At 37.6% G+C, this 26,661-nt stretch overlaps 1 protein-coding gene across 7 annotated transcripts in view; it reads right to left on the reverse strand.

The window, feature by feature from the left end:
• DOCK10 (dedicator of cytokinesis 10) overlaps window positions 1-26,661 on the reverse strand; it is a 215,953-nt gene that overhangs the window by 51,697 nt on the left and 137,595 nt on the right. For all 7 annotated transcript variants that reach the window (XM_079783202.1, XM_079783199.1, XM_079783201.1 and 4 more), the window contains exons 12-25: window positions 25,430-25,651; window positions 25,105-25,227; window positions 23,836-23,918; window positions 18,353-18,475; window positions 15,155-15,234; window positions 12,872-13,059; window positions 12,332-12,397; window positions 10,562-10,654; window positions 8,446-8,569; window positions 8,129-8,250; window positions 7,673-7,759; window positions 5,712-5,804; window positions 5,200-5,318; window positions 2,556-2,625 (exon numbers count right to left, since the gene is read on the reverse strand). In XM_079783202.1, the coding sequence (XP_079639328.1) occupies window positions 2,556-2,625; window positions 5,200-5,318; window positions 5,712-5,804; window positions 7,673-7,759; window positions 8,129-8,250; window positions 8,446-8,569; window positions 10,562-10,654; window positions 12,332-12,397; window positions 12,872-13,059; window positions 15,155-15,234; window positions 18,353-18,475; window positions 23,836-23,918; window positions 25,105-25,227; window positions 25,430-25,651 (1,593 nt within the window). The remainder of the gene's footprint in view (window positions 1-2,555; window positions 2,626-5,199; window positions 5,319-5,711; window positions 5,805-7,672; window positions 7,760-8,128; window positions 8,251-8,445; window positions 8,570-10,561; window positions 10,655-12,331; window positions 12,398-12,871; window positions 13,060-15,154; window positions 15,235-18,352; window positions 18,476-23,835; window positions 23,919-25,104; window positions 25,228-25,429; window positions 25,652-26,661) is intronic.

Raw genomic sequence — 26,661 nt, forward strand, 5'->3', positions numbered from 1 at the left:
CAATTCAGACTTCATTATAATCAGGAGTGAAGGCAAGCAAGAAACTCAAAGCAGAGGCACATTCAAATTTGGATTGTAATTATTTGTTTGAACTTCATAGTTCATCAACAGTTAAGTGTCCTGATGGGGCCTGCCTTCTCCAAGTTCATCCCAGAAGAGAAAGACAAAGCTAAGAGATGCATGAAACTAGCTAAAGTCAAGAGTAATATGATTTTTCCCCCTTGATCATGACTCATGTGAGGTAATGTCATAACCACCTGGTAGCATGCAGTCATTTAGGCCTAAGGGCATTATGACTAGTTCTGAACTATTCTTATTTTAAAATTTTCGTTATCACATGTCAGTTCCATGAATTTCTGTAACCCATGGCATTTCATTAGATTAACTTTAGACATACATTTTTGAAAAAGACATGGTGTATGTGTGTATTTTGGATACCATAGATGGGTGAGTTAGCAGCTTTTAGCACCACTGAACTTGAAATGGTGTTTAGTTTGCTTCTGAATAAATATTAATTGCATTGAATATCACATCTCTGAAGGACATCAAAGCATGTATAGGTACCAGACCATCAGTTTTCATTACACTCCTAGTTGTGGGGCTTCATATCTATCTACATGTTAAATAATAACTTTTCCCACCAAAGGTAAAAAAAAAAAAATCAGACTCCTTGGTCAAGGTCAGACTGTCAACCATGTACTACAACAGGAGTCCAATCATAGAATCATAGAGCTGGAAGTTCATCTGGTCTATCCCATCTCACTTCACAGAAGAGAAAAGTGAGGTTCAGAGAAGTTGACTGTTCAAGTTAACTATTTAACCTTGACTGGAATCTAGGTTCCCACTTGCTACTTTAATGATCTTTCCAGAGTAAAATTTTAGCTGGTTATATTTGTTAGGCTGTATTTGTTTTAGATTATTAAAATGTGTTATAGAATATCTTTAGGAATTATTATCAGCTTGAAATTCCACATAGGTGTATTTCTGAATTTGAATCCCTTCAGAGCAAGCTAAATAAGCAGTCTCTTATTACAAAATCAAATGATCTCATTGGGATATTTCAAACATCCTGGTTAGAAATAAAGACCATCCCAGGATGCATTGCCAATATACATCTCTGAGAGTGTCACAGATGGAGTCTGAGAGCTGATTTCAAGGTTCTCATAAGATCTAGACTTGACTGTCACAAAAATGTCACAACACCAGTGGATTCTTATGTAATTTTCAATGATTCCATTGGAATAAGGTATATAATAACTGCATTGAAATGGAGAGGACTTTGTGTAATGTGGACTGAAGAATTTTTTTTGTCTCAGTCCCATTGAAGAGTGAAATGGAAAATTGAGGTAAGCATTGAGAGAGTGAAAGTTCAGTAGATGGTTCTGTTGAATATAAATTAATCAGCACCATATAAAAGTATGCAAAGACTCTATCTTTAAACAGAGAGCAAATTAAAAAGGCATTTATAGGTGAATCTAAGAATCTGGCTTTCTGCAAATGAAATGTAGATCATATGAGTAAAATTAGAGCAGAGGGAAATGATTGTGAAATAACTGACTATTTTTGAATATCTGGGCATACACTTAAAGTAAGGTATTTGGGAAACCACCTAACATTTCTGGCAGGTATTTCTGTTTCCTTTTACAACAGTTTTTTTTTTTTAAAGAACCTCCCCCCCCCCCGGGCAAATTTCTAGCACAAAAGACCATAAATTCTTTTCTAGTCATCTTTCTAGACATCTAAAATATATGGGTATATGTCTATCCATATGTATTAGTGGAATATATTATTTTAATTAAAATGGTCTATGTCTTAAAAAGATTTCACTTGTGCATAGAAAAAATAGAAATTTAGGTCCTCTATGCATCATAAAGTGAACTAAGCTATCTCTGGTTGAGTTTTTTTTAATTTTTTTAATTCAAGAAGATGACATTCAGACAGGATTTGTAATGTGCAAACATCATCGCAAGTTCATGGGCATTAATTCACAGACCAACTGGAAATGAGCATATAAACTTGAAGGACACTGGAAGAAGCAGTGCACAGTTGATGGAATGGGCTAGTGGTTCATGCCGGAGGATAAAGGACTTAACATACCAGAAGCAGGTACAAATATACAGTAACTGGGAAAATGAAATAATGCCTGAGAAAACAATAAGAAAAGCTAAGAAAACATTATAGAAGAAACATAGAGCATTCAACAAACCAACAGGAAAAATCTTCCTTAAATTTACACAGAAATTTCATTTCTTGTAATGTTGACGTCCAAAGGACAATATTTTTCTTCTCTAGCTCAAACTTCTTGGCTGTTTTTCCCCACATAAATATTCATTTGCATATGTACATGTTATTTATTCACTTATACATTCAAACAATACATCTAGCCCATCAATGCAAAGAGAAGAAATTCTAAGTAGCTAAGAGGAATGCTTCGTATTACTATGGTGGGCACCATCCAGCTAAAAGAGAAAAACTTCCCACTTATGTAGACAGGAAATGAGACAAGCCACATAGCACAAGGGCATAGGACCAATGTCCAAGTGCTGATTTCATACCTTAATGTATGACTGGACAGCATAGTCCAGCTGTTCCTCGTGGCACTTGGCAACGATGTCAGTCAGAACCCTGGAAAAAACAGATGTTCAGTGGCCTTTCTGGAGAAGGCAGAAAAATTCCACTTGGTTTGTCACAGGAGTGCTTGAAAACTGGGTGCTTACTAGTTAATGAATGAATGAATCAATTTCAGACTTTCCATCCTCCTCCCTACCCCTCCAATATTGAGTATTTAATATCTATAGTACCTGTTTGCCATTTCCAACCTTGATAGCTCTAAAAACTAGATATAAGTAATGTCTTATGGCTGTAGTATCACATTGGAGATTTCTTTTTTGCCTGAGTTGAATGTGCTATTATGGTTCCTATGTTTGGTGACACTGTCTTCTTGGAAAAAGGATCATTTTTAGTGCCTGATTAAAACTTAAGATCTTTAACCTTGAATGATCATATTCATTTTTAAAAGAGCTTCACTTCCAACCCAGAGGCACTATATGTTAATGCTTTTGGAAAAAGTAATTAGGTTAAGATGTATAGTCTTTTTTATCCCACCCTTAGCTTGGACAGGGTTTCTATAGCAGTGATGGTGAGGGTTGATATTTTCACATGAACACTTCCAGTTACTCCATATGGAGCTGTTGTGTTTAGGAATATCTCAGCATTTCAACAGATCTATCAGCTGAAATACTTAGGAATCTTGTCAACACAGACCCATATACTCATGTTATAACAGCACCCATTGAAGATAGAGTTAGGGACTTTTAATCTGTGTTTAGAACTGGCTGGTTATAGAACTGTTAGAGCTGCCTTAACTTTCCAGAGCTTCATGGCTTCACTTTAAAAACAAGGCCAAAGAGTCTGGCTGGTGTGGCTCAGAGGTTGAGCATCAAACTATGAACCAGGAGGTCACAGTTAGATTCCTGATCAGGGACATGCCCGGGTTGCAGGCTCCATCCTCAGTGAGGGGCGTGCAGGAGGCCGCTGATCAATGATTCTCTCTCATCATTGATGTTTCTTTCTCTCTCTCCGTCTTTCTTCCTCTCTAAAGTCAATAAAAATATTGGGGGGAAAAAAAACACCAAGGACAAAGACTCTCCTTCTGAAAAAGGCTAATCATATGCCTGTGAGTTGAGAAGGTACTGCAAACATGTCAATGCTAAGAGTAATTTTATTTCTGGAATGCTGTGACTAATTGAAAAACATTCGGAATAGATGATTCAATAATTCAAAACATGATCTCTATGAAGAGGAAATTGTGATTGCCAAAGTCACCAGACAGATTAGTAATGTTGGAAGAATGTGTAGTATAGACAAACCTAAAGTGAGAAGAGTTGAAGAAAAATAGAATATTAAAAAAGAAAAGAAAAATATTTGTTGGGAATGTAAACTGGTACAGCCACTGTGGAAAACATTTTCTTGAAAACTGTCATACAACCCAGCAATCACACTGGGCATTTTTCTTAGTGATATGAGAACTTATATTTACCCCAAATCTACCCCAAACTGGAAACAACCTGGTGAATTGTTAAACATATTGTGGTATGGAATACTACTCAGAAATAAAAAAGAAAGGAACTATGGATAGATGCAACAACCTGGATGACTCTCCAGGGGATTAATCTGAGTGAAAAATAAAAAAAAAAACAATCCCAAAGGGTAGATATAGAGATAGATATGTATATATATGTATACACACACATACATATATGTATACACACACACACACACACACACACACACATATGTACACTAGAGGCCCATTGCATGAAGATTTGTGCAATAGGCCTTCCTTCCCTTGGCTGCCGGCACTGGTTTTCCTCCAGCACCCAGGACCCAGGCCACAGCAGAGCCAAGCTTTCAGCCTTCAGCCTTCAGGCTTGGCTCCAGCCACAGCAGAGCCAAGCCTTCAGCCTTCAGCAGAGCCAAGTGTTCAGCCTTCAAGCTTGGCTCTGGCCACAGCGGAGCCTTCAGTCTTCAGTCTTCAGTCTTCACTCGGCAGAGCCTTCAGTCTTCGCTCCATGCCTGCATATGCAAATTAACCTGCCATCTTTGTTGGGTTAATTTGCATACTCAGTCCTGATGGGCTGGTGGGCATCATGGAGGTACAACCAATTTGCATCTTTCTCTTTTTAGTGTAGATATATGTATACAATATTTTATTTCTTAAAATGACAAAATTTTGGAGATGGAGAACAGCTGAGTAGTTACCTGGGATGAGGAGTGTGGGTGGGATGAGAGGGAAACAGTTGTGGAGATGGAGTGCTCTGTATCCTGAGTCTATCAATGTCAATATCCTGGTAGTGCTACTGTACTGCAGTTTTGCAAGATGCTACCTTTGGGGTAAATTGGGTAAATTGCATGGGATCTCTCTGCATTATTTCCTACAACTGCATGTGAATCTATAATTACCTCAAATTAAAAAGTTTACTTAAATATCACAAAGAAAAGTTGAAAAAGAGTTATAGTCTTTTACTCAAATGATAATAACAGATGATTAGAAATCAAGAGTAAGAAATACTTAAATTTGAGATATGTGTTCAAATGAAATGCAAGCATACATAATTAGGTAACCATTCAGTTAAAATCAAAGTTCTGTGTAACCACAGATGAGAAAAATCTCTTCTCCTAAGATTATGTTATGGATACCTGGTCACAGTTGTACTTATTTCATCTTCCTCATTCTGGACCAAAACCTTGAAGAGCTGGTTCAAGATTATAGGCAGAAAACTCATGATCGCATGAATCTTTTCCACATTCAATAAGTTCTGTAGTAAACCAACAGGAAACAAAAGGGCACTGATTAAATTGAAAGCCTATTCTGCTGATGGTTTTCAGAACTTGCTCCTCATTGTATTTAGCATGGCGTGCAGGAGTGGGGGCAATGTGGCAATGGGATTTGAAAAACTAATTTAAAATAAATTGGCTTTACTTTTCAATCATTCTTATTTTGAAACACCTACCTATGCTTGTTTATTAACCCACAGACAGAAACTATTAAGGAATTGTGAAATGAAATAATTGACTCTCTTAATTGATAAAGCATTTAAAAATTTTCAGTGATAATTACCTCTTAGTTTGTGAGTCAATGAAAATTACAAAGGTCCCTTTTGCCCATTTCTCCCCCAAAGACCACTGAAATGATTTGCATGTCACGTTACCTTACAAGAGCGGACAAAATTCGAGGTAGGTGACTGAGACATATCTTTCTCCCTTTTTTGGCACTCTCGGAAAAATGCGTTCACATATGGATCCTGAAACAGCAAGAATAAAAGTGTTTATTTCTGAGGACATGTAAACTGTGTAACAATCACGGTGATGGGAGGCAGCCTTTCTGTAGGATCGATGCCTTCATGTGCAAGTGCTTTATGAAAGCCTCAATGACAGAGCATTCACTTCCGCTTCTCATGGAGGGCTAGAGTTGAAATGAACTACGAAGCCAACTCTCTTCCCTATTTCATGCTCATAGACTTGTTTTCCTTCTCGGCTACATGGTCATGGCTGGAGAATTACTTTCCTTGGCTTTCTACCTTTTTTTGTTTTTTTAAATTGTCTTCTTTCCTATTCTTGCTCCTGTTTCTTCCATAGACTTCTACCAATTTTTCTTACATATTCCTTAACACACATGAGGAATGCATAGGGACATTTTCAGACTTATCTGCCAGAGCTAATAAAAAAACTAGGAAGTTAAGTTAAGATAAGTCTGAAAATGTCCCTATGCATCTCACACTAACGTCATGAGATGACATGACTCTTACCCGTTGTGTCCCCCCAAATCCGTAGGTTGATGTCCTAACTCCCAGTACCACAGGCCATGACTGTGTTTGGAGGTAATTAAGTTAAAGTGAGGCAGTTAGAGTGGCCCTAGTCCAATATAACTGATGTCCTTATAAAAGCATAAATTTGGACACCAGACATGTGCACACACAGAGGAACAATCATGTGGGGACACAGAGAGAAGGCCAAGGAGAGAGGCCTCAGAAGGAACCAGATCTGCCAATGCCTTGATCTTGGACTTCCAGCTTCCAAAACTGTGAGAAATAAATATCTGTTGTTTAAGCTACCCCATCTGTGGTATTTTGTTATGGCAGCCCCTGCAGATTGATATGCCCTTGAATGGTATTCACTGAAGAGAGTGGCACTTTGGAAATTCTCTGAATTCTGTGCTGAGGGGTCAGATACACGCTCTGGGTCTTTCTCTGGTATTTGTCAATTCTAGAAGGCCATCTGTGGTTTGGGAAAGAGCATTACATCTGGCTTGAGGTACCCAAGATTACTGAGAGATGTTTTGATCCGATCTATGTGTGGTCCTAATTTGTTTCTTTTTTCTTAGCAACCATGTATGTACTAAATTTAAAGCAGCACGAAACAAAAATCGAAAAGCAGATACACAGAGAATTTAAGGAAGAAGAAAAACGTGTTCTAGGTACTTGTGATAATTTGTTTTGCAGTTTATAATTGGTGCCAGGAATATGCTCACATTTGGGTAAAATAGACCTCACAATGGGAGGGGTGAGTTTGTGGTAATGTACAATGATCATAATTATATTTGTATCGCATTTTGTAGTTCATGAAATATTTTCACATGTAGTTTCTCACTTTAATCATCACCACACCCTTGGGTAGAGAGATTTAATTGTTATCCTTTTCCTGATGAGAAAACAGCAAATTCGGGGTGAAGTGACTTGCCCAGGGTCACTGAGCCAGAAGTTGGCCAAGGCAGTTATCAGATGCAGTTCTGCCAACCTCATGGCCTGCCCATTAGGGAAGCTTTGGCTGGGCACTGGGAGTTAGAGTTAGTTTTCAGTTAAGGTCCAAAGTCTTTATTTCTAACATGTCACATTTTTGACACTTGGGTGTTGTCAGTGGAAACAAACCATCTTCCAAGGAAGGTGTCATCCTGATAAATACACTCTGGTACTTTGGTGCCTGGACTTCTATGGATAAGGACGTTCTATCTCCCCTGGGAGAGGCATATAATTATGCCACAAACATTGTTCCTTTTCAATCACCAGCTCCTCTGACACCCTGTGAAATGGTGAGTCTCCCCCTGTAAATATAGGAGACACCTTATGATTCCACCTGTTGGACAAGATGCTGACATTTCAGACACCATGCTCACCTGAGTATTCACTGTTGACACAACAAATGTCGATACTTTGAAAAGTGGTTTCCCACCATCAACCCATTTCATGTCACTCCCACTGTGCTGCAAAAAAAAAGTTTGTTACTGTCACTGTGGCAATTTGAGAGAAAGCAGATAAATAGGTTATTTAGTGTATGTTCATTTGCCATCCTGATCCATTCATCTATATATAGAGGAAATAAAAGATGCAAATACACCTGGCAATACTGATGAATGAGACCAGTGTGGTATCAAGGGATCATTGCTAATAGAACATTTCTATTGGCCATAAAGTAAACAAGATGTATGAAATATCGTTGGTGCACTTGATTCATAATTATAATGGATGTACTATAACTACATGGTTGGGTTAATTTAAATAGCAGAAAGAAGATAACCTCATGCCATTTAGCTCATGTATTTCTTTCTCTTAAATTATACATCATTCAATACCTTTCCACTTGCAGAATCTTGAAAGCGTAAATAATTAGGAGGCAGGCTTGTAGCTATTGGGATATTGTACTCTTGAGAAGCTATCTGATCATGTTTCATCAGAGGAAGCCACGCATATCCAACTGTGCAGAGGAACAACAAAGAGTAAACTTTTGAGTACAAACCTCCATGGGGAGGAGGAACAATCCAGTTATTTATTATTTATGATTATAAAACTTCCCTAACAAAATAGAATAAATCAGAGCTTTTAAAATGCTCTCCAATTCAAGTCCAACAAATGACATGTAAAGCTATCTTGTATTGCTTCCTGTCAGTACCTGATGTTTCCAGAGCCTCCTTCTTTTTGGCATTTGCTTTTGCATTTATGTCACAAGTGACATGATAAAAAGAAAACAGAATATGATGTTTCTCATGGAGTTGTGTTGGCAGCTCAATTTTCACCTGCAATGAAAGAGATAATAGTTGGACTGAGATTAAAATAATTTGCCCAGGGTCAGAGCAAGACAAAATTCTTTAAAGAATTCTTTCGCTGAAATCTAGGTCTATGTTTAATTGTTAGTGTCAGAAGTACTGATTTAACTCTCAATCAATTCCCATCCTGCTAGCAGTAATGTGTTAAGATGTTGATATTTTCACTTCTGTATTGTGGTCGATTGTGATAATTTAGAATACCTAGTATGTCTCATTAGATAATTCATGCTGTTATAGTATGGATTAAACAGACACACATGGACATAACTGTAGAAAGTAAACAAGGCACAAACTGAGGTTCTATTGTGAAGGGACACAAAATGAAAGAAGGGTAATTCTTTGTCTCCCAACAGGTGTGCATGGAACCAGTTGTATGAGCATCTCTTGGGAGCTCATTAGAAATACAGAGTCTTAGACCCTACCCCAGACATATGGAATCAGAATCTGAATTTTAATAAGATTCCCCAGGCAATAACAGGCACATTGCTGAGAAACATGGTAGTAATAAATGATGTAACTTAAGTATGGAGTTTATCCCTTTTAGAAAATAACAAAAATATATGGAGTACAGTGTATAAAAATGTAGATTGTGGTAACTAAGTAATAAGCCATTTTATGAAGAGGCCACACTGTAGTTATAATGCTTCTGGATAAATATAAAACAAAGTTGATGTAGGTTAAGAATATTTTTAATGAGAATCAAACTCCATATTCTTGGAAAGATGTATTTTGAAACCCTCTACATTTTATAGAGCTTTGCAGTTTCCAAACATCTGTCACATACATTGCCATTTAAACCCCCCCAATAGCCTGGTGAGTGGGATGATAGAGGATAAACGAAGATGAGATATGTTCAAAGGCTTGGAGTCACTGAGATTATGGCCTTGTTAGTAATGGGATCTTCCAGGTCAAGGACCCATGTCTTCTGATCACCACTTCACACTGGAATCCCAGGATCCTGCACAGGCAAGCTTGCATTCCATTCCTTATCAGCAACTAAGTAGTTTCCAGAATAGTCAAATCAAGCAATAACGTGATATAGAGCCATGCAAATTATCTATCAGCTTTTTTGTTAGTCTATCTATCATCTATCTATCTATCTATCTATCTATCTATCTATCTATCTATCTATCATTTTTCCATCTCTCTAATTTATTTTCACATTATTCAGGAAAGAATTTAATAACCTGATTATCAAAGTGTTGTCCCTGAAACTAACAGTGGCATCAGTGTCACCTGGAAAGTTGTTAGACATGCAAATTCTCAGGCCCCACTCCAGACATATGGAATCCAAAAATTTGGGGAGGCTTCCAATAATCTGCATTTTAACAAGCCTTCCAGGTGATTCTGACTCATGATAAAGTTTGCGAAGTCCTGAATGATAATGGTTTGCAAGCTTAAATATTCTTTATATACCAGTATGCTAACCTGGTTTTAAAAAAGCCAATATACAGTTCAAATTTTCCATGATTAACAATGTAATATAATGAATTTTTCTCTTTTCATGCAGGTAATAAAGTCTTGAGAGCTGGCCTGGGCAGGGTTTATTCCATGCCATGTTTAGAGATGAGGGGGGGGGGTCCAAGGTCACCCAAGTTCACACAGATTATAAGCAATAGTGTGGGCTCATAAGTGTATGTATTTGTTTGTTCTTTTCATTATGATTTGGAAGTGATCGGTAAAAGCTATCTAACACAATCTTTATTATATTGACCAGAGAAATAAGAGAAAAACATCACATTTTTAAAAGACAACTCTGGACTGAACTAATGGAATTTGCAACATACTTTTGGAGCAATTGTCAATTAACGTAATTTCTAAATCTTGGTTAAGTAATGCAGCTGCCGAGGCAGGTCTTCAGTCTCTGGTGTGGGCTAGACTGAGTGTTAATATTGTGTGCTATCCGGCCCACTCACCCATCGTTTCAGGAGCTGCTGGGGGCAGTGGAGGCCTGGCCCTTACCTCATCCGAGAAATCCGGATTCTGGGAATGGTGCAGAACTGCTGTGTAGGCGGCTGAGGTGAAGAGGGGCCCTCCAGGTTTTCCATAAATACACTGTTTAAAAAGTTATGAGTTGAATAATTATGAGCATCTGAAATTGACCCTGAGCACAATAAAGGCCACAACTCTTCATTTACCAATCCTGGGACCAAGATAAATTTTGCGATACTGGCAGGCCTAGGTGACATCTAAGTGCCCTTGAACTCCATTGACCTGCTGCCCTGAATTTATTATACAATGGGGTGCTGCTAAAGAAAAATGTGAAGGCTTTAATTCATGCTGTAGGTATTACATTGACACTGAACACCCAAATCAGCTCATTACCTAACTTTGATGACTAGGAGATGAGATCGCATTTGCCCCATTCTGATTCCTATGGGACTATCCAGTGGGGGCCTAGAGTTTGAGGCAATCAGCTGGGTGACCACAGGCTTGGTTGGACCCTAGCCCCTGACATGCCAGCCCGCAACCAAGAATGCTGAGCAGGAAGGACAGAGTTGGCTCCCGGCTCCGCCATACTAAATTACCATTCGATCCCAACCCCTAACCAGGCTAGGGGAGGTGACAGGGCACTTCCTACTCTCGCAGCTTAAAGGCTCCCTTTGCCCAAGGCTCAGGATGCGTCTTCTGACATCTGCGGTATCTGTGCGATGCTTTAGAATGCAGTGAAATAGCGGCCCCACACCTGCTACTATCCTTCTTTCCTAGAATTTTCCACATGAACGCTGCTCTAACAGCCTGGCGTGTCTGCCATCTGGTCACTGCCTTTGTTTGCTTGGCTACTCCATTTCACTTCCTTTTTTCTCCCCTGATGCTAATGTGTTGTGGAACTTGGAACCTGTGGATGCGGAGAGCTGCTTGAGACTATTTTAAAGAAGTCTCTCTGTAGCACGACTCATTCAATCCCTCAAATTGATCATTGTTCTTCTGACCTTCTTAACGCGGAGAACCCAATTGGTACCTGACAGAGGGCTTTCAGAGGCAATCTCAGATGACTGTGGGGTTCGTTAGCAACTGGTTTTGTCCTTTCTCTGATTCACTGCGACGGGGAAGATGTGGCCACCGGCCAACTAGAAACTATTTCCCTCCCTATTTTTTTATAGGTTATTTTATGTTTGAAGCCAATAAAATAAAAAGTTTATATCAAATATGAACTCTGAAAAATGCCACCCAGTGGCAGCTTTATAGGTTAAAACAGCACCATTCATACAAACCTCATAGTTTTATTGATCTTATAAAATCACGTGACCATCAAGCGGGACCATTGAAGTCCTAGAGCCATTTCCCAGCTCCTCTGGCCTCACGCACCTTCCATAAATGTGAGCATCCCACGGGCCCAGTGCATCAGCCAGCGGTCAGTATACAGCAGCCCCTCTGCACAGGCCACATGCAGGCCAGCTGGGAGGTGGCATTTAAATCAAGCATGCCGAGTCAGAGGCAGGCCACTCTCTGAAAATGGCAAAGTCTTCCAGGGGGAACCTTTGCGTTTATTTCACACTAGAATGGTCTCCCTTTTTCTCCATCATGAAAAGCTAAACAGAGCCACAGCCTGGCATTTCTCATAGCTCTAGTTAATGATGGGTATTCAATCAGGTACATTTAGGACATCAAAACACATGTGTTTCATTGCTTCTCTTTCAATCACTCTTGAATAAAAAGCCTCCCGGTGGCAGAGAGAACCCGTGTGCCTGCCCACCCTTTAACGTTGCGTCCCCTGTGGACTTGGCCTACCTTCATGGGCTTGGCACCTTCTTCATCTGAATTTTTGAATTCAATGCACACGGTTATATTTCGTGCCTGAAATTACAGCGAGGGAAATGGAAACTATAACGGCCTATAATGTAACACCCAAAAACAATCTAAGTGCCTAAAATAAGTAGCTTCAAATTAAATCCAAAACATGTACAGTACTCAATACTTTCTTATGACATCCATAGTGCTCAGAATAGCAGAAGGATTTGGAGAGATTATTTAAAGAGAAGAAAAAACTCATATCCAAGAGGGACAGGCATGCTATGTGCAGAGTATCTTAAGAAACTGAAAAAAGTCTAAACAACATTATTTAGGGCTGATTTAGAAAGTTATTAATGTGCCACACAAGCACTTTTAACGGGAAACTCATCATTGCCCTTTATTAAGAATTTTCTTCAAACCATTTTCTTTTCCAAAGTGATGAACTATGGTAATTTGTATTTGAACTTTCAGGAGACCATTTTAATGTGGTCTAAACAGAGTGAAGACAAAGGATGATACTTCAGAACCACACCCTACCTTGTTGAAACATTTCTGGCTGTCATACTTGAGGTGCTTGGGATAAATATACATTTGATTTTTGTATACTCTATAAGGACGGCAATACTTTGTTGAGTCGTAAACAAACTCTTCCACCTCCACTGTGGGTTCTGGTTGAGCCATCATATTGAAAGGCTTGACAGGAATAAAGGACGATGTTACACAGTCTTTAAAAATCAGAAAATAAGAGTTTGTCATTTAATATGATTTTTAAGTGAATAATACTTAACATATTTTAAAATTAATCCACTCAAATTAGAAACTCCATTCTTTTATGCCAATTTATGTTAAATTATGCTAGCATGAAAAATTTGTAGGAATTAGGCATGATAGACAATCAAACTATATATTTAATACAATCGATGTCGTAAAAACTGAAAAATCTTTCAGATAGGTTTATAATTATTTTCTTTTTGTATTGAACTTGATATAAAAAGTAAATTTTGGCTACTGATCCTTTGAGTGCATTCACCAGATATTAGGGATTCACCCATTGCCCTATAGTGGGTGTCCATTACTAATAGTACCAAGTGGATTAATAGTATTTTTTCCCCTACAGAGTGATTTCACAACATAGACCTGACCTAAAATCCCTCTGCAATATTAGTATAATTTATTGTATTTTTCTCTTCAGTTTTTATAATCTTTTAAAAATCTAACCTTGTAAGTACAGCTTAAAAAGAAGACTATGAGGAATTTGTAAATCAAAATTTCTCTGATAAAATAGTTTGGAGGCTGAAGTTGTGGTACTGAAAAATAGCAAGGCCTTCTACCTTCCTTTATCCCATCTGGAATCTTCCTGTGTTCAAAAAAGCAAAATTTTTAGCTAACTATGCTGGGGAATCAAATTACAGGTCTTTTAAAAAAATAAATTATAATATTTCTATAATTTATTTGAATTTCTCTAATGTCCCACAGTCCAGACAAAGAGAATATTTTAGCTCTCTCTTTTGTTACTTTTCTTTCCCATAGGTAATAAAAGCCACATCCCTCACATCAGAGAGAGGAAATGACTTAGTTTGTCCTCTTCTTTTTCATACCAATCAATATAAAAGTGATTTGGAACATGGCTTAAGTTAGAATTCTCATTTTATTTCTTGCACACGATTTCATGCGCATTGGGCCTCTAGTTTCATAATAAGATGTCTTGTGGAAAAATTATAAAAATAAAAAACTTCACAATGCTAATGGTGCTTCAGCTATCCTGTGCCCCCCATCTCACCCTGCTTGTAGTTAATTTTAGGGTGTCTGGATTCATTCTTTGCATCACTGAGAAAGTCACTAACAGGCATAATCAGAAATAACTAAACAAAATAAGCTGATCTCACCACTTAAGAAATAAATGTTGAAACTCTTATTTATAAGTTCTTTCTTTCTTTTTTAATCCCCACCTGAGGATATTTTTTTCCCCCATTTATTTTTAGGGAGAGTGGAAGGAAGAAGAAAAGACAGAGAAAAACACAATGTGAGAGAAACACATCGATCAGTTGCCTCCCGCATGCCCCCGACCAGGGCCGGTAGCCTGCAAGGTTCCTACGTGCCCTTGACCAGAATTGAACCCGGAACCCTTCATTAGCAAGGTACCTATGTGCCCTTGACCAGAATTGAACCCAGCATCCTTCATTCCATAGGCCAATGCTCTATTCATTGAGCCAAACCGGCTAGGGCTATTTTTAAGTTAATTCTTTACTATACACTTCTGAAATTCAAATTTTCATTTCACTGACATAAATAGAATTTTGACCATATTCTGAAAAAGAAGCTTTCCCTGTAATTACAGTCTAAAGATATTCTAGTTCTAATCACTGCATGGCCGCTGGGGGGCTCTGCATGGTGCTCAGAGTAACTGACAGCGCAGGGAGGCAGAACCAGCCCTGTATTTTGAGTCCGAGGAACTGGATAGAATGAATACAGATTCTCCCATTATGGGTTATTAGTCTATCATTCTATCTGAATCTGACTTTCTGCATTTGCAACCCTTTAGGGATTTGAAGATTAAATAATGTAATTTAATACCTTGCTTTGTGCATGGTATACACCAGATAAGTTACCGTGAATATAGTTACTGTTCTACTATACTTATCTTCTTAATAAAGAAATAAGAAGCCTCAAATTTCTGTAAGGTAATAAATTCCATTTATCTCAACTTTGAGAAAAAACCCCACACCAAACAAATCTTTGTAACCAATCATCTAACCAACTAACCAAAATAACACTAAATATTAAAAACTCTACAAGCAAACTAGGACATCAACATCATACTTGGATGCTCCAAAGGAATGTTGTCAACAACAATATCCAGGCTTCCAGGAATGGTCTGCATTTTGCTTATTCTGTCAGCCCTGTGAAAATACACACACACACACACACACACACACACACACACACACACACTGAATTATTTTAGTTGTCAAGAAAAAAACAGTCAACTGTAATTCTGAGCTTTGATTAAGGGTAAACAGTAGGACCCCATCCATTCTTATGAATGACTTTATGTAGCTGGTTTGATTTTGAAAACTAAATTTTATGTGATATTGCCAATACAAATAAAACCAGGGAGGGGTCAAGTTACAGATATTCTAAAGATTGTTTTAAATTTATTTGCACCTGTTAATAGAGTAGAGGTGGTTGCAAAAAATATATATATATTAATAAATAAATAAATTTATTTGCACCTACTTCTGATAACATTTACATGAATGGCTAAACAAGTATAATAGTAAATAGTTTTCTGTTCCAAAAAGTACCAGTATTTGAACTGGTTTCAGTGATCCACTTTCATAAGGAATCTTAAGAAGCCTTGAGAGCAGCGCTGGCCTTCATTACAAGTGCTAAGTGGATGAGTCTGCTTTTCTCCTCTTCACCAACAGTCAAGAAGGACAAAGAGCCTTCCCCTGATCTTGGTTCTTCTGCCTTTTCCTACCCTGTAAATGCATGCAGACACGCCCTTCCTGCCTATCCCTGCTCTCCATTCACTCGAGTCTTGGTTCCTGACTCTTGAGTCCTTGCATTTCTTTCCCACTCTCTCTACTAAAACCTTCTCGCCCAACCTCCTTTAAAGTAAAGTGAAAACCATAGTAGCCTGATAACAGCTTCAAGTGCTCTCCCTTTCAGGAAACTGCCTTTGATAGGTGGGATAATTACAGTGGTAGGTCAGAGCCAGCTCTTCCCAGCTTGTGAGAGCTGATTGTTAAATTTTCAGTTATTTTGCCTGCCAATTGTTAAACACAATCATTTTTAAAAATGAAATTATATAAACTTACCATTAAACAAATTGTATTAAAGTCCAAGGTAATAAGTATACTCAAAATTCATCATTTACTAATTATTTTACTACTAGAGGCCTGGTGCATGAAATTCGTGCACTGCGGGGGGGGGGGGTGTCCCTCAGCCTGGCCTGTGCCCTCACACAGTCCAGGAGCCCTCGGGGGATGTCTGACTGCTGGGGAGCGGGCTTAAGCCGGCAGTCAGATAGCCTTAGTGCTGCTGTGGAGGCGGGAGAAGCTCCTGCAACTGCGCTGTGCTTGCCAGCCGTGAGCCTGGCTTTTGGCTGAGCGGCGCTCTCCCTGTAGGAGTACACTGACCATCAGGGGGCACCTCCTGCATTGAGTGTCTGCCCCCTGTTGATCAGTGCGAATCATAGCGACCAGTTGTTCCACTGTTTGGTCGATTTGCATATTAGCCTTTTATTATATAGGATGAGATAGATGATCCATAATCTTGAGGTTATTTACATATATTGTATGGTAGAAATGTTATATAATAGTGTGCACATTTCCTCCCAACTCTTTATTTGGTGAAGCCCCAAGGGTAGCTTGAAATTAGCAATGGTAGGAGAATTTACACCATAGAAATTGGCTATCAGTACAAATCAGTTTTCCCCCACTAGAGTGTCAGTTGGTAAACATTCATCAGCACAACACTGAGAATAAATATGATAGGTATGAGGTGTCTATGAAATTAATGTTTCACCAGTATGGCATTGGGTATTCTAGATGCCCTCGAGCTGCCACAGTAAAAACTTCCTTTGCTATATGCTGATAACATGATTTTTTTAGAATAATGCCTTCTGTTTATACCAGATTACCCCCAAATCTTTTGACCATTCCTTCTCAGCATTTCAAATTTTCATGCTTTAGTACTCTGGCAAGAAAGCAAAGAGAAAAAGCACTCCTGATTTCCACTTAGTAGCTGTGGGAAGGCCAGGATAAGGGTTTTAACCAGGAAGTTTGATTAAGTCAAGGGCGGAGGGCTCACCCAATGTAAGGAGTATCATCATAAACAGGTACTATTGGTCCAGGGCCTCCTCTAGGATTTTAGTTCTCACCTTTATTTTGCTTTTTCAAGTTTAATTACTTTCCAGGACAACAAAAAATTGGGAAAACATCCCTTATAGTTAAATAGAAACACATCTTCTCTTGAAAATACAGAAGATATTAATAATGCCTGTTTCATAGTAATATGTTATTTTGTTTTGGACATACAAAATTAATTCGTAGTGGACTGTTGACTTTTAGATGGGAGAGGCAGAGTTAACATTTGGGAAAGGGGCAAAGGGCACAAGAATCCTATGTGTATTGGGGGATTAACAATTTAAGGTAAGTTTCATGTCATGAAAGATCTTATCATCATAAGATAGTGAATGCACGGTGATTCATTTTTAAAATGTGGCTTTTATATTTTTCCCTTTTTAGCACTAATTTCCATCATTTTCTCCAAAAGCATTTGAAAGACAGAAATATTATAAATCATTATATTCACAGCAGTGCATTGCTCTGTGAAGTTTCAAAACATAGTTTTAAAATTCCTTAACACTCCTCCCATTTAGTGGCGTCTGTGTCCCCTTCGTTTGAATCCAGGCTCCCTTGATGGTACAAAAATGGCACTTTTGCACTTTCTTGGCCCAGTCTTAAGAAAGTGGCAGTTACCATTTTCTGTCCCTTGGGGTACTTAACTCTTAGAATCCAGCCATGAGAAAATCATAGTAGCCTATGGAGAGGGTCCCATGGATAGGAGCCACAGTTTCCGGCCCACAGCTCCAGTGAGTTCTCAGCCAATAGCAACTTGGCAGTTATTAAATGAGAGATCTTAATAGTAGATCCTGTAGCTTCAGTTGACCTCGCCCAGCTGATGCCCCTCATCTACCTATGCTCAAATTATGGACCAGGAGTAAATAAGTGATGTTGTTATTGTAAGTCACTAAGTTTTGGGGTGACTTGTTACACAGAAATAGATAACCTACATAGTTTAATGTTCCACACTCCTTCCATATAATTCGGCCAATATACCCTTGCGGGTGTCATTTGGGCATATGTGAAGTCATGGGCAAACCATCTGCTTTCTGGAGAAATATGGACATTGAGAATAAGGTAATCAAGTATTGTTTATGCATAAATTACAAATCAATAGTGGCAATGGAGTTGATTTATGTTAATTTTAAGAGTACAGCCCAAATCCTACCTTCTATAATCTGACACTAGTTTAAGTAGGTCCTCGGTTGAAATCTTGCTACTTTCTTGTCTATATAATGGTGAAAATCTTGAGTCTCTGTCCACATTTCCCTGGTTGTCCTTAAATACTGATCTGAAAGAAAAGAATATTTGTTTAGGTTGGTATTTGAATATTATTTACAGAGCTGTGTTTTTAAAGTGATTAAAATAATTCAATTTCCCATTTATAATGGGAAAACTTCCATTAAAAAAATTTAGAGAATAAAAGTACAAGAAAACTTTTCAGACAAAAGTTTCATTTAGACACTACATTTATATTTAACTTTTTACTTTTCAACTCAGTATCTAAAATGACAGCAGCCCATATTACAACTACATTTATTTATGATTTAGTAACATATCAAACCTAGGGAAGGTGAAAGGAAAGGAACATGTAATTCCTTCTTCATTATTTCCTGAGCAAGCCAGGGCCACTTCAGTTTGGGTGGTGCCATTAGGTTTTACAAGTATAAGAACCTGAACATGGGTACGAGGGCCAGACTCTTGAAACATTTTCATGGAGATAAATGTGCCCAAGTCCTACATTTTAGGACAGAGACAGATATAAAATGGAGAACATCTGAGTCAGAATTTTGTACTAACTAATGATACTATCATGAATCGAAGTCATTTATTTCCTTCCTTGATCCATTTCACTGGAACTACATAGATTTAGTTAAAATATATAAATTGTTTTTGTCCAAACAATATAGTAATGTCAGGCAACACTTGCTGACAAACTAGTATACACAACACAGCTTATTTCAGTTTTTCTTCCTCATCATTCATCATACTCTGCCTCCCAAAGAAAATTAGATGCATGTGTAATTGATTTTTCTCTAATGTTGACAAAATGCTGAATTTTTATTTCTCCTAGCTTAAGGACTTTGACTAGATGATTTTATTACTCTTTATAATTTAAAAAGCTTTCAGTGTTCAGGCTGAAATGGTCATTTAAATGGATATTTCATCATAGAGCTTTAATATCTAGTAATACAGAAAATGTGCCAGAAATTTATCAGAATAATATTTTAGATTCCTTCCATCTTTTCCCCATTTTTTCTCTGTTAAAGTACTAAGTGAGGGGGGGAAAGCTCCCCTATCAGATAACACTAATGAAGCAGAATGAAAATATTTAACAAGATGATTATTTTTATTTAAATATAATATAGGGTTTTTATTCATGTGCATGGCATATTGAAACAAATATGATATATTTCCCAACATGGGAGAAGACTAACTGAGCTTGAACAGTTTTTTTTAATTAACCAGCCTTTGAAAATATATTGATAGACATGGGTTGTGTAACTCGTTTTTACACTTATCCACAGTTCTGTCCTAGAAATAGCTCACTTTCATTGGACGCATCGTAAAGAGAATGAGGAGCACAGAACCAGGAAGTACTGCATAGTACCAAACACCCTGTCCTTGCTCAATAAATATTCTAACTGGCAACAGAACACAGACTGACTCACTTACACAGATGGCTTCAGGGTGGCTGGGACACTGTGCCTAGTTTCAGTTGCCGCAGTTGAGCAATGATCAGTATATGTGAGAGTCTCAGAATCATGGCATTTGGGGTATGATGGAAGAAATACAATGTTTAGCCAAAAGAAAAAGAAGCTTGGGTGTCCCTTAGAGCTTCATTCATAGGTAGCATGAATGCCACAATGTATAGAAAGAATTGGGCATACTTTTTGTGGCTATGGGAGACAAAATATAGAAGTGATTGTCAAACAATTTCTACATTTTTTAAAAACGATTTATCTAATCATCAGAGCTATAGAAAGACAGAAAGAACCACAGTGGGAGGCACTTGACTTTTTCTCACCGGAAGGATTTAAACAGAGGTTGAATAACCAACCATTTGTTGGGAATATTATTACACTGTGCACCTTCTCTAAGTTATAAATATAAGAATAAAATTTTACTGTAGTCTCACTTAATTTTAAAGAAAATTCAGTGTTGTGCACTGGACCATTTAGAATGTTGCATGAAACAGAGTAAAGAAATAAAAAAGTCTTGGCAAGGACTTAGGGCACATATTATTCTAGGGTGATATGCTCAGAGAGGGTTCATTTAACAACATGATTTTTTTTCTCCTGAATCAATGAGTGTAAAACACCCTACCTACTGGAGGATAAATGTTTTTTTGCTGTAAAATGGCACCACAGCTGGTGTCAAAGATAAGAACATGAATTTCAGATAAAATGTTCACAGCAATGAGCATCTGTGTGTTGTAGTGGGTCAGATGATTAGATCTGGGTAAAAATATGGTCATATGCTACACTGTCACTTCTATGTGACAGTTGATTAGTGACAGTTGATTTTAAGGGCCAAAGTGTTTTAGGATACACTCAAAGCTGTAATGTGAAACAAATGTCAATCTAGAAATACAATAGAAAGGAGAAGTAGCCAGGGAATTAGCAGTATCAGTAGGGTATTGAAATATGTCAGGAACTAGCTTATGTCAAAGTCACATGAATAACAATGAGCGTTCAATGTTTATTTGAAGCAGTTTCCACATAATAAAGGAAAGTTAAAATCTTCTTTAATTGTATCTGATACTTATTTTTGTGGTTAGATAATACAAGTAGTATAACATAAAACCTTTAGAAATGTATGCTAACCATTTTTCTCATTTGCTAGTGATGTCTATGAAGTCTAAACCATATATTTATATACAGAAATTGGTGGTGTATACTGTTCCCTAACCTACAACCAAACCACTCATCAGGCATTCATGTAGCATGAGCTTGTGGTTTTGTTGGCTTTCCTGTCCTAGACATAATTACGTTAATAGTGGTAACATTGCCAGCCTCCCTAGAAACTTCATCTGTCTTCCTTCCAACGTATTTTACTAGAAATTTGGAAGTTGGATCGGTACTTCTCCTTACTGCTCTGTGATGGGTCATTCTTTTACTTACTTCTCACTACCCCAAATTTAGTAGACAGGGGAACTTGTTGTGGTGAATGTGATCTCCACTGGAAAATTCATAATAATCATATGAGAATAATGACTTCTAATAATGGCTATCATTTATTGGGTATACATCCATGCTCATTAATCCCTGCAAGAGTAAATTTGGTATTATCTTTCCTCTATTGTACATTTAAAAAATCTGAGGTAGCCCTGGCCAGTGTGGCTCAGTTGGTCGAGCATTGTCTTATACACCAAGAGGTGGCGTGTTCAATTCCCTGTCAGAGCACATACACTGGTGCAGATTGGATCCCGGTTGGGGCACATACAGAGGCAACTGATTGATGTTTCTCTCTCACATTGATGTTTCTCTTTCTCTCCCTCCCTTCCTTCCTCTTTCTAAAAAAATGGTTTAAAAATTCCTTTATCCTGGCTGTCGTGGCTCAGTGATTGAGCATCAACCTATGAACCAGAAGCATCAACCTATTTCCAGTCAGGGCACATGCCTGGGTTGCAGGCTCAATTCCCAGTGTAGGGCGTGTAGGAGGCAGCCAATCAGTGATTCTCTCTCATCATTGATGTTTCTATCTCTCTCTCCCTCTCTGAAATCAATAAAAATATATTTTTTAAAAATTCCTTTAAAAAAATGAGGTAAAGACGAACCGTAAGTACTTGCCTACGTTCACGTGTCTAGTAAACAGAGTTGAGATTTCAAACCCAGCTCTGGTTCTAAAATGCCTGTCTCTGAAACCTCAGAACAATGCTGGATTCTTAAGGAAAAAATGTGTTCACCATTGTAATTTTGCTATATTGGGATATTTTACTTTTGCCAAGGGATATTTCGTTTCTAGTTGCTCCAGTAGATTTTCTTGTGGGAACTGCTGAGAATACTTATCAATATCAAAAAGTTTGACTAGCAAATTACAGCAAGTTATCCTTTCTTTTGAAACTTATGAGATGTAAAAACCATTATTTTTATCATAGAGGATTCAATATATCTCACTGGAAGCTTTTTCATGCAGACTATCCTGGTATTAATTGTCCCTGTAGGAGAGAGAGGGAAAAGGGTCATCAAGTGATAGTTATGATCTACTTTATTCCATGGGCTTCTGCACCTGAGATTGCTCTTACTGCCCATGAGGCAAGTGTTGTCACCTGCCTTCAGTAAATGGGGACCGTGAGAATCAGGAAGGAAACTTGCCCAAAGTTACAAACTGTAAGTGGTAGCCTGATCTAGACCCTCTCTGTCAGACTCCTGGGCCTGGTCTCCTTCTCCCGTACTGCAAGGCAGCCTTACAGCACATAAATTCCCAGAGACTGTGTGAGCTTATGTAGGCTTACTGTTGCCCAGACTCCCACATTTCTCTTCCCTGCACTTACTTGTACCAACTTTAAGTAACACCTTCAAAACTATAACAAACATTGGTGAGTTTATTCTGGTTCTGCTCATCACTGGGAACTGGGAGACCAAAGCATGGCATAAGTAACTGGTTCTCACTTCATTCTGCATTTTAAAGTTGCTGCCATGGGAGAGCATTATCAACATTCAAATGATTACTTAATAGGCAGTCTCATTTTGTAGTTCATTCGATTTGTGCACTGCTGGCCATTTTTCCTTATGTCTATTCCAGGCTCTTCCTCCTTTAAGAAAGTATTATACTAATAAAGATGCACAGAGATTGAAGAGGACAATAATAATGAATGTTTGAGTAGATCCAACAAACTATTTTTGTTCTTTTAAAAAATATATATTTTATTGATTTTTAACAGAGAGGAAAGGAGAGGGATAGAGAGAAACATCGATGATAGAGAAACATCGATCAGCTGCCTCCTGCACACTCCCCACTGGGTATGTCCCCCAACGAAGGTACCTGCCCTTGACCGGAATCGAACCTGGGACCCTTCAGTCCACAGGCCAATGCTCTTTCCACTGAGCCAAACCTGTTAGGGCCTATTTTTGTTCTTTATGCAGAGGTTATATTTCCAGGAGGATGATTCCATCATCAGTGTCGATATAACTCAGCATTGCTATCAGCATCAACTGGTACTGATAAATTCAGCTATGCTAATCAGCACCAAATTCAAAGGGAGTTTAAATGATCAACCTGATGGCTTCTTCTAGACAACCATACATAGACCTACACTCTACGGGCAGCTGCCTAAGACATCAGAGTGCGTCCATCTGCGTCTTATGCACACCAAACTCTCAGGGGTGATATAATGTCAGGTGTTTGATAAAATTTATATCCTAAACAAGTTATGACTTTGATTTGACCCTACCAAGAACCCATAGCATACCTGGTCATGCCAACACTGTACCCATGTCGTGGCCCCAGTTTAGTATGAGTTGTCTTGATTGTCTTGTAAAACACATTTCTGGGGAGCTCAAGGTATTTATAAAGATGAACACATTAGCATTATTCTAGGTGTTAGTATATTAAAAATAACAAGTAACACAGAGGTGTTCAAAACGGAAGCTTCCAATGCTGACTACAAATGCATTTCTATTCTGTTGGTTGCAATTGTCAACCTACCTCATCGCCCAAGCGAATGGCATGCGGTATTTCCCCAACTTGCTGCAGAACTGCTTGTTGGATTTGAGTATCTTTTGTGCATACTAAGGGAAAAATAAATGATATGTGATTTAGAACATCACTTTACAACCTGCCCATGAAAAATACTAACAAATATTTTTCTATGTTATTGTACATTGAAACTCAATGGAATTCTAACTTACTGGGCCCACAGATGCACCTCTTAAAGAGCCAAATGATAGTCTCTGCGTTCAAACTACTATATAATATTTTTCTTTCTTTTTTAGTTTGGAAATTCAAATATAGAAAATACCCTTGTCTTCGAATACCAAAGTTTTTCCTTTCTTCTGATTTCAAAAACCTTAAAATATTGAATGGAAAGTGTTATCAAATTTACATTCACAGTCTGTCCAATGTTTTATTTATCATGACAGAGGTCAGTAAAATTGTTCTGTAAAGGTTCACACAGTAAATATACTGGGCCATATGATCTCTGTCACAGCTTCTCACCTCTGCTGCTCTAGCAGGAAAGCAGTCATAGAAGATCCAGAAATGAATGAGTGTGACTGTGATTCAATAAAACTTTACAAAAACAGGTGGCAGGGTGGATTTGGCCCACACACTATAGTTTGCCAAACCCTGAATCTCATAAATCTGTTAAATTCTGCCCTAAATGGACACATATGCTCAAATTCAATGGTTATACATTATTTTCGCAATGTATTTCTTTTGTGTGTAAAATACAGGTTTTTATATTTATTTTCTATTAAATAGTAACACTCAATTATTAAAGAAAATGTCATAGAAAAAAAATCCCGTGTTCCCACCATTCAAAGAACTTTCTGTATGTCCTTGATTCTTTCTTTACTTAGGTCTATTATAATTTGATATGCAATTATCTATCCCCTTTTTCATACAGTTTCCCATCAGCATTAATAATGTCTTAGTGGGCTGTATTAACTAGTTTTTAGTCAGATTAATTCTAACTTTTCATTATTGTTAACACTGATTCTTGGAGTTAAAGCTTTATCCACATTTAAATTTGTTTATACTAATGAATGATCAAAAGTCAGAAACTGCTGGGTCACAAAGCTAGGAACATATACTTTAAAATTTTCCTGATGCCTAAGTAAATGCCTTAGTGAAAATATTTACTCACTAAGTAAATATTTTGAGAGTTAAACTTATCAAACTTAATAATTCATTAGACAATGCAATTTTATTTCTTGAAATCAATTGAAATTCTGTGTGGAAAAGATTATGCATTACCTTGTTGGAGTCTGGATTCTTAATGTAAGGTTCGGCACCACTTGCAATGTTTCCCATTAGTACTTTCTCAACTTTGGCCACCAAAACAATGTCAGAATGTGGATTGCTTACAGAGAATATGGCCTATGTACAAAAAAAGAGTTAGGATTAATAAACTAGTAAGCATGTAGGAAGCCACCCTGAAGACATTTACAAAATCTCATTTGTTTTGAAAGAACAGCTTTAAGGAAATTTTTAGTTGGATAATTGCTCATCTTGTGAAGGGTATCGGAAAGAACAGTGGGACAGCATTTTACACCCCACCGTGTGTAAACAAAAGTGCAACCTGCTTTGGAAATTTCAGCCATTCCTCTGGAAACCCCTTGACGTGAGGTTCTTCTAATTGCCGCGGGGTGACCGTGTCTATGTTCCCATTTTCCTGCACCACAGAGGCCCCAGAGAGCATCTGCCTGACAGCCGCGTGGTTCAGGTCCACATGAAAATCAGCAGAAATCTTCCTGCTGTCTCTGAGGTCGTAAAGTGCCACACTCACGAAAAAGGGCTCAACCTGTGAGAAAGAGAAGCGATGGTTTTGACAAAAACCAAACAAACAAATAAAAAGATCCTCCTCAAAACCCCAAGCTGCTAAAAAAAATTTTTTTAATGCTACCAGAGTGTTACAGAAGCCAAAGGAAAAAGATTTGAGTGACTTTTCATTTAGAAAAAAATCAAATGAGCAGATTAAATAAAACAAGGACTAAAACAAATCTATGTAATTATATACATATTATATATATATACATCCATATATACATACATGTATATGAATAATTATATATGTAATTAACTACAGGCTTCTAAGGCTAGAATATGCTTACAAAAACATTTTTACTTATGTTTATGCTTCTTCATTTTGATTTGATGCCTATCATGTATCTGCCAATATTCTATGGTCAAGCAGGTTATACACACAAATCAAATTATGACGTATGGCCTCACTCATGCTGTGGATTCATCATTGTATGGCCTCACTCATGCTGTGGATTTTGCTGAATGTTTAATAGATACTTCTTACTCTTTGAAATTATAATTATAATGAGGGTTTAGCTTATAATGAGGGTTTTCATTTAATTCCTTAATATTAGCAATACTTATCAGCTGCATTACTATTATAAATAGAATGACACATACAAAATAAAATTCAATAATTTGGAAAAAAAGACAATTAAAAAGTAAAAGGTTTATGTTTTACCAATTTAATTTATTTCATAAAAACTCCTGATTTGTGGTAGTGGTAGTCTGCCAAGAGTTGAAAATGAAAAATTACATGAAAATAACTCAGGCAGGAACACAAACACATTGAAGGTCAAAGGAAAAAAATCTTTATTATTTTTCCTGAATTACTGCATTTTGATTTTCATTTCTTCTTAGAGAATGGAAATAAATGACCTACATTGATAATCCATCAGAAATTAAAGCTCATAAAGTGATTCATTTATTTCTTCCAATCCAGTTTTTCAACTTAAATGTCAATTCTTACTCTTTGAATCACTAGCTTTTCAGTAAGGATTTGTTAAA

This window comes from Cnephaeus nilssonii (genome assembly GCF_951640355.1).
Source record: "Cnephaeus nilssonii genome assembly, chromosome: 10".
NCBI lineage: Eukaryota > Metazoa > Chordata > Mammalia > Chiroptera > Vespertilionidae > Cnephaeus > Cnephaeus nilssonii.